Genomic DNA, 14,822 nt, shown 5'->3' on the forward strand with positions numbered 1-14,822 from the left:
TACCTTCCAGTGTAGCTCAGTCATCCAAGAGATCTCATTGCAACATTCCCTCCATATAAACCATGCCTATTCATGGCTTCCAGTAGTACAGGGCTGGATATGTTACAGCAAATAAGTCTGTAAACCCGGGCATAAACAGCCTTTATATGCATTCTCTTCCATACACTATAATTGGCCCGGAGCTGAAACACCATGCCACCACAACTGAAGTAAAGTCTCGCAGCTAGGCATCGATCTCAAACAATTTTCCTCAGAACAATCCATATGCCCACAAAAATTAGGAAGGGCCCAAGAATTCAAAAGAAAAAGATACTTGTTTGAACAAAGGAGCCAACTCATTTGGGAATCTGTGAAGAGTTGCTGGCATTGCAGATGCTCATAGATGTGAAACAAACTTTTGTCAAGGTGAAGAACCTGTTTCAATGGTGGTGTTACGCTAGCCACTGGCAAAGCTTGCCCTTGAGAACGAAGTAATGCTTCGTAAGTGCGGATTGTCTGCAACCATCAAAAGAAGGAACTCAAATTAGAAGAAACAGGGCTTGATTTCACTTATAGATTTTCAGTAGAACAGAAAACAGCTTTCTTAAGGCATTGGATTGATATTTAAGGGCTTGACAAATTTTCTTGACACAATGCAAAACTGCTCAGCAAGTATCATTGTACCTTCAAGATGGGGGCATGTTGTCAAGGTTTTATCGCTTTAAAAAATGCAAAACAACACTGGAGCAGAATCAGAAAGATTTAAGTCAAGAAGAATGCTAAGTTTTAGAAATTTCGATAATGTGCACTACACAAGTGCCAAAAGGCTATGACCTATCTCACTCATTTCATTGCTTTTTATGTGGATGACTCGCTGCTCACTAGATCTAATGAGACAGACACCGGAGATTTTAACAGTTCTTTTGAATGCTTCCTTTGGGATGTTAGACTGTGGTTCATTATTTGGCATGCGGTTTAGGTACTGTGATGGAGATATTGCTTTAGGTCAACCAAAGAAAATTGAGAGATTGCGACATATATTGAGTTGCACTACCAGTATGTCTAGGAAAAACTCTCTACAAGAGAAATTAGTTTTTCACAAAAGCTTCACCTCATGACAAGTTCAAATCCTTTCAAAAAGCTTTGGACTTGCTCCCTTTAGTAATCGATCACATTTTGTAAGCCCACTTCACCTTTTGTACTAACCAACATGCAAGCTACCTTTATGATACTTATGACGTTCCTTGTACTTTTCCCTGAGGAGAGGGGCCGAAAGAATGCAATAGAGATGTGCAGAGGGAGAGAGAAAGAGAGAGAAGCAGAGAGGGACACCCGATGGGGTCCCAACCAACCCTCTCAAGGGCCCCCACACCATTGCCGATGTGGTATTTGCTTTAGATTGCATAAATGGAATGTACACACAATGCAATACCTCAATGCAAACTCTATTGACTCGAATGATGACAATCGCCGTGGTAACTCCTCAAGACAAGGCACCTCCCGGGCTGATTTGATGCACCTTTGGATCCTTCTCCATGTGGGATCGCGGATGGCCACCACGGGGCTGATTTGCACTCCCAATGTGAGAGGAATGAAGGGCTGAAAATGCACATCTCAACGAGGTCGATGATGGCCAGCAATGGAGCACTCAATTCCGGCAAGGGAATGGTCAAGGGGAGGGCTCAATGGGCTGCCGAAGTACCGGACCGCATCTGGATTGGGCGAGCGTTAGTGGATCTCGCACCGCCTTGCCGGCGATGGGCTGAAAACTGAAAACGCTGGCCTGATTTGCTGCCAGGAACTAGCGCTAGGGCTGGGATCTGCATCGCTGGCTGATCTGCCCTGAAAAACGCTGGCTGATGTTGTGCAGGCTGAAAACGCTAGGCTGGCTGCTGCAAAAACACTGGCTGGTCTTTGCTTTCCTCTAGCGCTACTACAATATGCTGAAAACGCTATGCAAATTGCCCCCTTTATAGGCGAGAGTTGCACGTTATATACTTATTAGGGCTTAGGTAGGGCAAGTGTCCACCAAGTCACCCAACAAATAAATCATAAAAATGATTTATTAAAAAATCGACCTAGGGTGTGTCTATTTGGGTGAAACTGTCACACACCCACTCACCCGGGAATCCGATTGACGTGGGGAATGGCTCGTTGGATTCCTCTATCCTAGAACTACATGCACGTCGGGCCAAATGCCCACCGTAATTTAATAACATCTGTCAAAACGCGTATACAAAACTTAAAAACCTAATCTAATGGATTTGTCTAGACATGCAGGTCCTACGAACAAGCTCACAAAATTGCCGGTACTAATCCTCCTAGGATTCTAGACACTCCTATCTAGGAAGAAGGGGAAAACTGGCTCTAGAAGTCGATGAAGCATGTCCTGGTGGCACACAGAGTCATGTACACGTGACGTCGTCATATTTTTCCTGCTACAACCTACAATGATGGCGAGCATAAGAAGAATGAGAAGAAACAAAAGATTCTAACAAGCTTGGATTGTTTTGTCCCTAGAGATATTTGAATACGTCTTTGTGGAGACGATGGCAATGGGTATGGGTATGTTAAGAAAGTACGAGGAGTTCTTGTAAACCACCGGCATCAAAGTAATAGGCCGGCAATGAGTGAATTGTTTGCAAAGTGCTTGCTTAGGCAACAATTTAAGTAGACCCTCTTTCCATGATAGTGGCTAAAATGTTGGTGCATCACATTAAGGACCATTTCTTTGCAAGGCTGCATCAGGCTCAATATGGTTTCATTCCACGTCGTCAAATCAGACAATTTAGCTAATGTTATGATTGGCATGGAGTATGCTAAGTACACGCAGCAAGATGTGTTGGCACGCAAGTGGATATTGAAAAAGCCTTTGACACTGTGCAGTGGGACTTCATTACTGCCACGATGAGGTGCCTAGGGTTTGGTCCTAAATTGGCCAATGTGATTTATTTCTTGTATGCTTGTAGTACATCTTCAGGGATCCCAGAAGGTGAATTGGTTGTTCGGTTAGGCAAGGATGTCCCCTTAGTGCTTTGCTGTATGCTATGGCCACTCACCCTTTGTTATATATCTTGATCATTTGACCTCTACGGAGCGTCTTCATGGCTTGCAGTTACCCTCGGGTCAAACCTTTATTGGGCACGCTTATGCGGATGACTTATTTGTCACGATTGTGACTATGTTGCAGTATTACATCTACTCCTAGTTGCAGATACGCAAAGTGCCATCCCAAGGAAAACCCATACGCTTGGATGGTCACGACCCTTCGCTCAAGAGACATGCCTCTTCGCCAAAAGCGACACTCCTTCGACGACTGGTCACACCCCTTCGCTCTATGGTTGCGACTCTTCGCCCAATGATTGCAGCTCTTCACCGAAAGGATGTGTCTTAAGTCGCGTCTCTTCACCATGAGACGTGTCTTTTCATTTGTGTCTCTTCGTCTCCTATATAAGGAGCCCTTGTATCAAGCATTCAATCAATCAACACAGAGTCTTCTGAGTCTTGTTTCTGAGTACAGTTCAAGTTTCTTAAGTCTTAATCATGAGTTTAAGTAATTAATGAAGGATTAGCAACTAGAATCCTTACAGTGGTATCAGAGCAAATTTTTCCGGGACCGGACAGGTTCTCTCAGAGGTCACAAGTCTCACATCCATGATGGGGGTGGAGAAGCCTTTGCACACAAAGGCATGGAGAGTAGGCAAGAAAAGTGATGGCCCGGGAGAGTCTTCAAAGGAGAGAGCTCTCATACTTCGCTTCCTCTCCATGGAAGAGAAGGAGGAATTCTTGAGGAGGAGGCCTACTCTCGAGAAGACAGTTATTTTCCTCGGCAATGACCATACTCTCTCACAGCTCGCACATATGAGAGAGGTAATGCCAGAGATTACAGCGGCAAGGGAGAAGGGAAAGATAGCCTTCTACAGAGATGGTCGGGTGGTGATTGTAGAGCAACGCGTTGCATGACGGTGCGAGACCTATGGGACCACACTGAAGATTGCTACTTGGAATTGTAATGGGTCTATGAGGTTGGACGTTGGTGCATTTGACGACAGTTTCAGAGACAGAGACATTGAATTCTTCTCAGAGACTCACCAGGCCCTTGGACAGGTGATGCCACATGTGGTGGGATATAGATGGGAGACAGCCCACAGGATAGCTACAAGATATGGGCATGGGAGTAGAGGTTCAGGAGGAGCAGCAGTGCTATTTAGAGAGGAGCTACAACCACTACTACACATTGTACGGAGAGATGAGCATGCTAGATACATGTGGGTGAGACTGAGAGCTGACACAGGTTGATTTCTATACATTGTCGTACGTTACTTTCCTCCCAGTACGTCAGTATATGCTGCATCCAAAGGGTAGTCGCCTTTCTCTATACTAGACGATGACATATGGGAGTTTTCTAGGGATGGTGATATCATTCTCCTAGGGGACTTCAATGGCTGAACAGGCAACTCTCAGACAATCTTCTACGACACTTCAGATGAGATGCTTAGAGAGCTGGATGTAGGTGAATTGGGGCTTGACAGACACTCACATGACAGAGAGCAGACAGAGTATGGGAGATACCTCATGGAGATGACGACTACACATGGGTTAGACATACTTAATGGCTTATAGCGATTCCCTGGAGCAGCCGGTCTCACATGCTTTCCACACAGACATGGGGCCAGTACGGTGGACTATGTTATGACACAGCCGAGCTTTGTCCCTTGCATTCAGGATTTCACAGTGGGAGCCAGGCCAGTGGGCGTAGCAGTGGATCATGCTCTCTTGACACTGTCCTTTTTATTTCAGTATAGTACAACCCAGACATCAGGAGGCAGGTCACACAGCCGTTATACATTTACACGAGAGACTGATTCCGTTTATAGAGAGGAGATTTGGGACCGTCTATGGGAAGGCATAGCCGGCACAACTGGTACAGGCCTCTCAGTGGAGGAGTGCACCACTCTACTGACTGACACACTGCATGGTGCTGCATCCGTGGCATACCCACACACTCAGCCGAACAGGAGACAACATTCTGGGAGCAGGCCCCAGAATAGTTGATATGATGAGGAGTGCAAACAGATGAGAGCCCAGCTTCAGAGGAATCTTCTTTTAGGAGTCATCACTTATAGACAGTCTCGGAATGCTTCCCGACGCCTTGTGCGACGGAAGAAGCAGGCTTACATGGCTCAGATGGAGCTAGAATTACATCAGATGTTCTTGAGTAGGGACTCAGGAGAGGCATGGCGACTCTTTCACGAGCACTCCCCTCCCCCAGTGATTACTTCACCTGATGTGTGGGGCCAATATGCGACATCGTTATATAAGATTCCTGGACAGGAACCCCTTCCAGACCCTACAGAGCCATGCCCATCTACGAGCACCTTCTTTACCACTCAGATGGTACAGAGGGCCATTGACAGGATGAGGACCGAGAGGGCATATGATCATGACGGTCTAGTAGCGGAGCACTTCATACATGCTAGGGATATGTTGATGGAGGTTCTTGCGGTGTTGTTCAATCGTGCCATGTGTGAGGGGTTACCAGAGACTTGGAGGTTGTCTACTATTGTGCCTATCTTCAAGGCAGGTGATCCTACAAAGCCTGGGAACTACCGCACTATTATGGTTGGACACACATTGGCACGGTTGTATGCATCCATTCTTGAGCAGCACTTGAGTGATTGGGCAGAAGGTGAGGGTGTACGAGCAAAGGGTCAAGCCGGTTTCACGAGGGATTTCTCCACTCTTGATCATATTCTGACACTCAGAGCCATCATTGAGGAGGGTAGGTCACATAGGAGGCGGATTTATTATAGCTTTGTGGATTTCCGCAAAGCATTTGACATGGTACCAAGAGCTCGATTGATGTGCAGACTGCAGGAGATGGGGGTGCCCATAGAGTTGATTTGGGGGATTATGGCTTTGTACAGATCAATGATGGGACATGTACGCACTCCGAAAGGGGTATCTGATTTAGTTCACTCTACTATTGGTGTGAAACAGGGCTGCCCATTGTCTCCTACTCTATTTGGTATGTATGTTGATGAGGTGTTTGATTACATTGACAGAGAGGGTGACAGAGGTGCCCAACTGGCAGGGACGTGGATCCCATTGTTGTTGTATGCTGATGATATTGTGTTGATATCTGACTCAACGACATTTGGATGCACTACACAGTTTTGCAAAGGATAGTGGATTATGTGTAAACCTTGGTAAAACCAAGGTTATGGTGTTTAACACCACCCCACAGTGGATCAAGAGATCAACACCTACTTTCACGTAAGGTCAGGAGATTGTGGAGTATACAGATGCATACACTTACCTGGGAGTAGTCTTTACTGGGCCGAGATTTTCTTTGAGAAGAGCAGCAGAGACTAGACTAACTAGAGCTTATGCGGCTTTGGGAGGATTGGAGAGGATGTGTTCGCAGGTTCAGTTCCAAGAACCTAGGACAAAGTTATGGCTCTTTGATACTTTGGTTGCCTCTACTATGCTATATGGGGTGCAGGTTTGAGGACCTTCTGTAGGCCAGGAAGGCTGGAGACGTATGGAGAGGCCCTTCGTATCTATGATCTCTCGGCTGATTAGAACCAAGGCCTCCGTACCGCACGATATCATTCGAACGGAGTTAGCTGCCCCCCCCTATGGAGATTGAGGCGCTTACCAGATCAGTCTCCTTTGTACATAGCCTATGGGATACTACCAGAGATAGATATGCCAGGTTGGCCCGAGTCCTCCAGACAGTTAGCTCTACAGGGGGGATACATCATGCTGGTATGCACAAATGACATCATGGTTTCAGACACATGGCTTCACCATGGAAGGTTGCATCCTTTTCAGTACTCTCTACAGGCACCCTTGATGTCCCTGACACGGGTGGAGATCACTAGACTCATTCGTCGGGATCTGATCCAGCTGGACACGAGGAGGACATGGATAGAGCCGATACAGGAGTTGGGCACGAAGATGGCTTTCTATAGAGAACATCTTCTCCGCTATATGGACACACATCTTTCTCATGGTTTGCGTTGAGCCATTGGCTAGATACGCACATCCTCACATCGGCTCGAGATTGAGACTGGGAGATTCAGAGGGATACCAGCACATAGCAGGATATGCCGCTTATGTCATCTAGAGCCAAAGACAGAGTTACATTACATATGCCATTGCACAGTGTACTATGAGATACGAGGCCGTTTCCATTGTCTATTCAAAGAGGGTTTTGGGCCTCTATCTAGGGTCATGAGTTATGAGGATCAGAGATGTCTTGGACTGTATCTACTTGAGTTACACAAGCATAGAGACACTTTACTTAGGAGAGCTGGAGAGAGACAGTCCCAAAGACAGATTATAGATTTCTTTACACTAGATATTGGGCACCCATAGGAGCAGCCAGAGGAGCAACCACCATTGCAGAGCTTTGCCCGCACGCATACTACCACTACTTGCATTCTCATAGACCGAGCATTGGAGCTAGGGAGATCTAGAAGACCGCGATTGAGGAGAGGAGCTACATAGTATAGACGGAGACTACAGCAAAGGATTCGAGCCATACTATCTCGACGGCCATAGTGCGGACGAGGATGGATCTCTACCATATCTATCTTTCCCCCCCCCCCCCCCCCCCCCTTCTCTCATTGGACTACACAATGTATTGGGCACCTTGTATTAGCTCGCACATCCATACAGTCCCAGTTTGTAGTAGTTGTATTTTGTTTCAGTTCTTTTTGATTTCGGACATGGTATCAGATTCACTATGTTGTAACAGCTTGGTCTCATAGGTCATTTTGGCCTTTTGAAGACGTTAATATATCATTTCATTTCCTCTCTTCTTTCTTTCTCTCTCTCTCTTTGTCTCTCTCTCTCTTCTCTCTTTCTCTCTCTCTCTTCTCTCTTTCTCTCTCTTTCTCTCGCTCTCTTCCCTTGTACATGATCTTTTTGGTGGGTTTTCCTCACTTGAGGTTTCCCACTGGTAAATTAATCAAATCAATTTACAAACAAAAAGTTCGATCTTGAGTAGGTATGAGAAGGGGAGGGTACAGAAGATGGGATAGAGCCACCTTCAGGCAAGGGTTGTTTGGTAACCGTGTAGCATGGACGGGATTCAATCGCAGCAAGCCAGTCCAACAGCTCCTCATCAGTAGTATATGTTGGACGTTGATTAGGGTTGGATTGGACCAAAAGGGAGCTTTGCTGTATGTTGGGATCTACTCCATCTTCTAGCTTGATGGGCCTGATGAAACAACCTGAGGTAGATATCCACATAGCATCATCTTCCTAATCATGAAATGCTTTAGTAAGTCTCAGCCAAGACCAGCCAACGAGAAGGGAGTACTACCAGCTTCTTCGGGGAGGCGTACCACTATAAAATCTAAGTGGAGAGAGAAGTGGGTACCCTAGAGCAGTAAACTCGAGGCCTCACACAGAGAAGAAAATTCACAAATGAGTGATAGCGATAGCACAACCAAAAAGACAATCACACGGACTAAACTGAAACAATATAACCAGCAAATTCACAAATGAGTGATAGCGATAGCACAACCAAAAAGATTATCACACGGACTAAACTGAAACAATATAACCAGCAAATAACAATGGAGACGACACTAGACACAAGAAATGAGCAACCCAACCTCAATAATAGCAGGTCCCTAGTACAAGTCACCAGCTGGCACCACGCTCAGCTCCAGACCAAGGACTACACAACTCGGATACAAGGGCTTGCCGAGGCTAGATAGCGAAGGGAAGTGTGTAAAAAGACATTGTGCGCTAAAATTGCTAAGACAAGACCAACACCAAGACTGATACACACAACTGCTAAAAGACGACGTATATACAAGGACCTAAATATCTCCCTGAACCATGTAGATGGTGTGAAGGGTGGTATGCCAAGTAGGCACGAGGCGGGGATGCCTCGCTACCACTAGTTAACCTTCCACAAAGCACTCATCCACTAGTGTAATTACCCATGAGAGGTGAGTCAGCCGGTCCTGGCCCACTAGTCTAGTGAGGAGGAAAAGTATCTCCATGTAAGCTGCCACAGTCAACTGAGCATTGTAGCTCGGCTATAGCACAGGATAGAGAATTCCCCATGGCAAAGTCTCCAACAGCAAACTTGCAACCACGGCTTCTTTCAACATCTTTCACCTTACAAATTATTATACCATATAAATAACCGCTAGCACCATTTTTACCAGTAAACTGTAGTATTTATCATTAACAATAGCCTGCAAAACTTCTTAATCTCTTGCCAAAAATTTGCAGCAGACATTTTCTCTAAAACACTTCAAGATTAGTAAAGCTTTACCTTCTTTGAGCGTTTCAAATCACGGTGGCTTTGCCATAGTGCTTCGTGCTGCCAAACACAACGCAGTCGAAATTTCTCAGCTCGTTTATACAGTGTTGCTCCAGCTTCCAGTAATTGAGACTTTTGGGAAACAAGAACCTCTTGTGTATGAAGCAAGTACTCTACCTGTCATTCTCTCATGCCACAACAAACAGAAAGTAAGTGAAGCAACAACCCTCAGATTGTCTAAGACAAATGTTCAAAAAGCATTTAAATACCCACCCTCACATCAATTCTCTAGCTTAAATATATCTATCAACTGAAACAGTACAAATATTGTAAGTACTGGAACCCCATGCAAAGTCAAACCAGGCAAGAAGCCTAGGAAAATCAGTCAAGCTGGAGCATATTGATATCATGGGGCCATTCGCCATCATCAATCAAGTTGACCTATGAGACCCAAAAAGTTACATCTCCATGTCTGGGAAACAACTAAAATAAAATAAAACTGTAGGGCACTATGAGGGGGTGGTGACTAGGAGCTCTCTAGCAAAAAACAAAGATATGATCTCATGAGGTGTCAAGAGGGTTAAAAACATCATCGTCGTCGTCGGTGTCCCAGGAGGTCCACCATTAGTTGCTATCAAACCTCGTTAATGTCATAAGTAGTAAGTACTCTGACATGCGCATCTCCTATGCTGAAGTAGAGTAGCCTTGATCTTCTGCTGTAGTCTCCATCGATGTCATGATGGATGCTCCTCGTAGTCGTGGGCATCTAGATCTCCCGAGCTCAAGGACTGACACGAAGACAACTCAAAATGCACAAAAGCAATGCCCAAGAAGAAGAACAGAACCAAAGCAACTTTGCATGAGTCTCCTCAACATATCAACACGATGGACATCATGCATCTGAAATTTTGCGTTTGGTAAGCACAATGCATCACCATAGGAAGAGAGGAAAATGACTTTTCCATATGCGTGTAAGACATTTGCCTCATGAAGCATCATTTTTTTGCATACGCCACAAATAATTGCATACATCTGATACCCAAGACTGTGAGTGTAACAGCTTCGCACATGTGCGTTAAGCTGAAATCCGAGAAAGGGAACTCTCACAAAGGTGCCATTCAGCCAATCTATCTCGAGCATTCAAATGAGGAGTCGACATAAAGGGTCGAAGGGGTCGAAGCCAATCCCAAATTTGATATGAAAAATGAGCAATAATGATTACCCACCAAAATACCACACACATGATTACGATAGATTTTCATGATGGAATTCTATGCAGATTGAAGTTCCTTTTGCCAAGCCACACACTTGTGGATAAATTTATACATTCAGCCTGACTCGAACAAGGTGCTCTCAGGCTTACCATCAACTGCGAAAGGCGAAAAAGTTTGACAAAATTTGCTTCTGTAAAATTCCTTGTGTCCTCTCCTTGAACGTCTCCAAAAGCAATGGTATCAAGAACGCTTTCAAGCTTGTTGACATCTGTATCCATTTTTTTGTTAGATAGCAAAGAACAAAAATAAGCCTTGAAATTTTAGAAAACAATCCAAAAAACTCAGATGATTTTCGTCAACTAGGATTGTGAAACACCATTCTACTAACTTTCGAAAGCATACATAAGCTGGAGAGACCCAGATTCATGGCAAACATGATAAACAAACATGAGGGCTGATCTACATTCAAAATGTGATTGTATATTTCAATTTCTTAACAAGATTGCAACCGCATTGGTCCTCTAAATTGAGCTCAAGCTTTCCAAGTAACATATAACTTTACCCTACTCTCTAAGCAACTGATGACATTGATGTGTTTTATGGTCTCAAAAGCCAAGTTTTTCTTCCATCTTCTCTTTTGCAATATAGAACAACCCCCTGGAGTTTATTAGCTCCAAATACTATCCTCCCCTCTCTTGACAGTAAAACAATCAGCAAGGGAGATATCAAGCTCTCCTAATACAAACCCACACTACAAGAAAAAGAACTACTAAATTGACATGCAGGAATACAAACACTTAGCATAAAAAATTCCATGTAAGGTGATATAAAAACAAAATGTCCCCCCGTGTTTGTGACTTTACATAAGTAGCTGATGAGTTGGCGATTCTCTTTACTCCCTAACGTTACGTAAGTAATCAGACCAACATTCAGTTCCTGCGGTATTCACCAACATAGAATCAGCTCCTGAGGCCTTTTGGATTAAGGTACAATGAGAACTCGAAGTCTGCATATGCATATAGCATTTAAGTTGATTGCGTGAAGATAACTTTGCAGTGTAAGAATTCCAAACAAGAGACACAAAAAGAGAACGAGACCGATAGAGAGGAATGAAAAAATCCTTGATTGTTTTTGTAAAATAGAGTTTTGTTTGCATTTCATAATGTGGTGTGATATATCGCGATAGGTAATAGAATCTGCCAACTTCAAAGCAGCTCGGATCCAATAAAACTCAATGCCCAATAGTGAGCCAACAAGCGAGATAAACTGCCCGCTTCCCAGTTTGAAAGAGAATGGCATACCCACAAGACCACATGCTAAAAAGACTATAGATACCTTGGCATTGACAAGTACTACAAATTAAAACCTTGGGAAACTGATGTTCAGAGCGCACATACAGTGGCAACAACAATAGACAAAGATAAAGTAGCAGAAATAAGCAACAAAGACAGGGTGAAAACAAAGATTCACATTGCTACAAAAATGATCAAGGAAGCCTGGCACTTGCAGGAAGCGCAATAGATGTCAACCAAAACTTGACCAAAGAAGAGGAAAGACATGCTTTTATCAGCATCTGGAATATAAAACATCTTCAAAGAATTAGCTTGGCATACCCACATACTATTCTCCCTCTACAAATGCATAAACAACACTGCAATCTAAAGAGGCACAAAGATATAAACACAGCCCAAGCAGATCTAGCTTACCATCTTATGGGATTGCACTAAACCGGTGCCTGTCAATAAATTAATTTTTAGAGCACCAGTCAAGTTTGGGTGCCCACATTATCACAGTGCATGCCTTACTTTCATTCCGAGTGTCCTATTTCAGGTCTAGCATTGAGTTTTGTTCTAGGGCCGTATATAAGCCCTCATTTGGAATATTTGGAGGCTAGACTCATTGCTCTAGCATTATTCCTCTCTCGCTTCATTTGTGTTTGTCACCATATCTTGTGCTCCTCTCATCCCGCATTTAACAACATATAAACGATGTAGTCTAGCCATCGATGACTGGATCATTTTATGTTCAAAAAGAAAAAGATGCAATTGACCATAAGTAATAAAGCATAGCTGGAATAAGCATAAAAACATGCTTAGGATCGAGTATTAAAAAGCTCTTAGTTGAGAATCCTTCTATTGTACCATCTTGATACATCCAATGAACAATATTTTTGCATTCCCTCATCAAAATCCATGACTTCCTAATGTCTTGTGTTAAAAGATTTGGCTATATTAACCTATTACCAGCATGTCTCTCTTGTAAAGACCAGCCATGGTCATGCATTGCTGATCGCCTGCAATGTTTAAAACCATACTCCTCGGAAATTTTTTTCGAGTCAAATAAGTTGACCGCTCATACCATGCATGCTCCACACATGACCTATTTTATAAAACCTCAGTGCCTTGTGTAGTAAGCTTTGGCTATGTTAATACGCAAAGCTAATTCTTCCTCCATAGCAAACATAAGCATTGAATAGTAATCTGCCTATGAAATATGAAGCCATGTAGAGAAGAAAACTTCAAATTTAATAAGCCAACTCCTCCCATTGCAATCATTTTTGCAACCAGCCTATCAAAAGTATCAAAGTAATAGGAGCACCAATTTTCTGTACATATAAAACATGGGTCGTCCAGAATATGGATTTTTAATGCTTCCATCCAACCCAATGTGAGCTATCCAAGACACAGCTCCATGTCATCACTCTGCCTCTATGGCACCCTCATTGCTGCCAACCCTTTGCTCACTATCAATGAAAACTGAACCCTTTATGAGTACCTAACTCAACCTACAAGCACTTTCACAACCTAGATTGATAACCTTGAAACATGCATGCATCCGTACTGAAGAGATGGGTGCTGAAGTTAGTGAAGGGGAATGAGCGTACCGATTTCCCTGATTATCTGGTCAACATCTAAAGCATGAAGGGTACGCCAGTCAATGCGAGCACACCTGCGCTGGAAGCAGAAAGGAGGAGCTGCAGGTTTTGTGGAATCATCAACGACTGGAAACGAGTGATGCTTGGAGTTGGTGTGCTGGAAGGAGCGCCAAGAGGCACGCCGGCCAGAGGGAGGCTTCTTCCACTCAGAGGCAAAGGGTGGAAAGTCCTCTGCATTGCTCCCTGTGGAGTTGGATGAGTCCATAATGTGTGCCCCACTGCTGTTTTCAATGCGGCGGCGTCTTTCTTTGCCTAGTCCTCTGTCTTCTGTCTCTTCCTCTCCGCTTCCACTGTCTGCGTCACTTGTGCTCGGCATCTGTGTGTGTGTGTGTGTGTGTGTGTGTGTGTGTGTGTGTGTGTGTGAGAGAGAGAGAGAGAGAGAGAGAGAGAGAGAGCGAGGCGAGCTCAAAAAAAAAGTGTAGGCTACCGCGAGACCGGAAGTCGTTAGGATTGTTGGAAGCAGGTAGTCTACCATTTGGTGGCATAATGAGCCTTTGGAGCAATTGTGAACCCTTTGATAAAGCTTATTATTTGTGCCACGTGGCAAAGTTAATGATTTTGTCTTCCTTTTCTTTTAAGAGGGGGCATTAACTAGGCATCATCTTTTTTTATTTTTATAGCAGCAGCTAGTTTTACGGGATTGCATCCTTAGTCTCTATAATCTCTCGAATGATTCGGGTTAAGGCCTCATTGTCACATAAGATTATTCAAGTCGAGCTAGCTACCCCCGCTCTCGTGTTCCAAGCACTTGTTAGATCAATACCTTCATGCATATCAGTGCAAGGTTTGCTCGTAGCTAAAGTATCTCAAGGAAAGGATTGTTGAATTGAGTGGGAGTAATGGCGGAGGAATGGAAGCTCAAGATCGAGAAGTTCGACGGCAAAAATTACAAACACTGGAAGATGCAGATTGAAGACTATCTCTACTAGAAGGACCTTTATTTGCCACTAGGCGCTCTTGCAAAGAAGCCCGTAACAATGGCAGATTGAAGACTATCTCTACTAGAAGGACCTTTATTTGCCACTAGGCGGTTTTGCAAAGAAGCCCGCAACAATGGCAGATGAAGCATGGATTGTTCTTGACCGAAAGGCACTAGGAACAATCTGGTTAAGCTTGGCGTCAACGGTAGCCTTCAACGTTTCGGAGATGAAGACCACAGAGGACTTGATGAAGTCACTTGACAGCCTCTACAAGAAACCGTCGGCATCCAATAAGGTATCTCTCATGAAGCGCTTGTTTAATCTAAAAAAGGCAGAGAGTGGTTCAGTTGAAGAACACCTAAACGACTTTAACGCCAACATAAACTTCGATCGATGAAGGTCAATTTCGATGACGAAGTGTGAGCCCTCCTTATACTATTATCTCTATTGGATAGTTGGGACAGCCTTGTAATGGTTGTAAG

The 14,822-nt window shown here is 44.1% G+C and overlaps 1 protein-coding gene across 7 annotated transcripts in view; it reads right to left on the reverse strand.

Moving 5' to 3' along the window:
* Nucleotides 1-13,893, reverse strand: part of LOC147443237 (uncharacterized) — a 167,851-nt gene extending 153,958 nt beyond the window's left edge. For all 7 annotated transcript variants that reach the window (XM_086529146.1, XM_086529145.1, XM_086529142.1 and 4 more), the window contains exons 1-4: nucleotides 13,370-13,893; nucleotides 10,635-10,753; nucleotides 9,284-9,448; nucleotides 415-495 (exon numbers count right to left, since the gene is read on the reverse strand). In XM_086529146.1, coding sequence (XP_086385272.1) covers nucleotides 415-495; nucleotides 9,284-9,448; nucleotides 10,635-10,753; nucleotides 13,370-13,736 — 732 coding nt within the window. In that variant the 5' untranslated portion in view covers nucleotides 13,737-13,893. The remainder of the gene's footprint in view (nucleotides 1-414; nucleotides 496-9,283; nucleotides 9,449-10,634; nucleotides 10,754-13,369) is intronic.
* Between the last annotated feature and the right edge of the window lie 929 nt (nucleotides 13,894-14,822).

Source organism: Adiantum capillus-veneris, chromosome 14 (genome assembly GCF_014529385.1).
Source record: "Adiantum capillus-veneris isolate H3 chromosome 14, ASM1452938v2, whole genome shotgun sequence".
Classification (NCBI taxonomy): Eukaryota; Viridiplantae; Streptophyta; class Polypodiopsida; order Polypodiales; family Pteridaceae; genus Adiantum; species Adiantum capillus-veneris.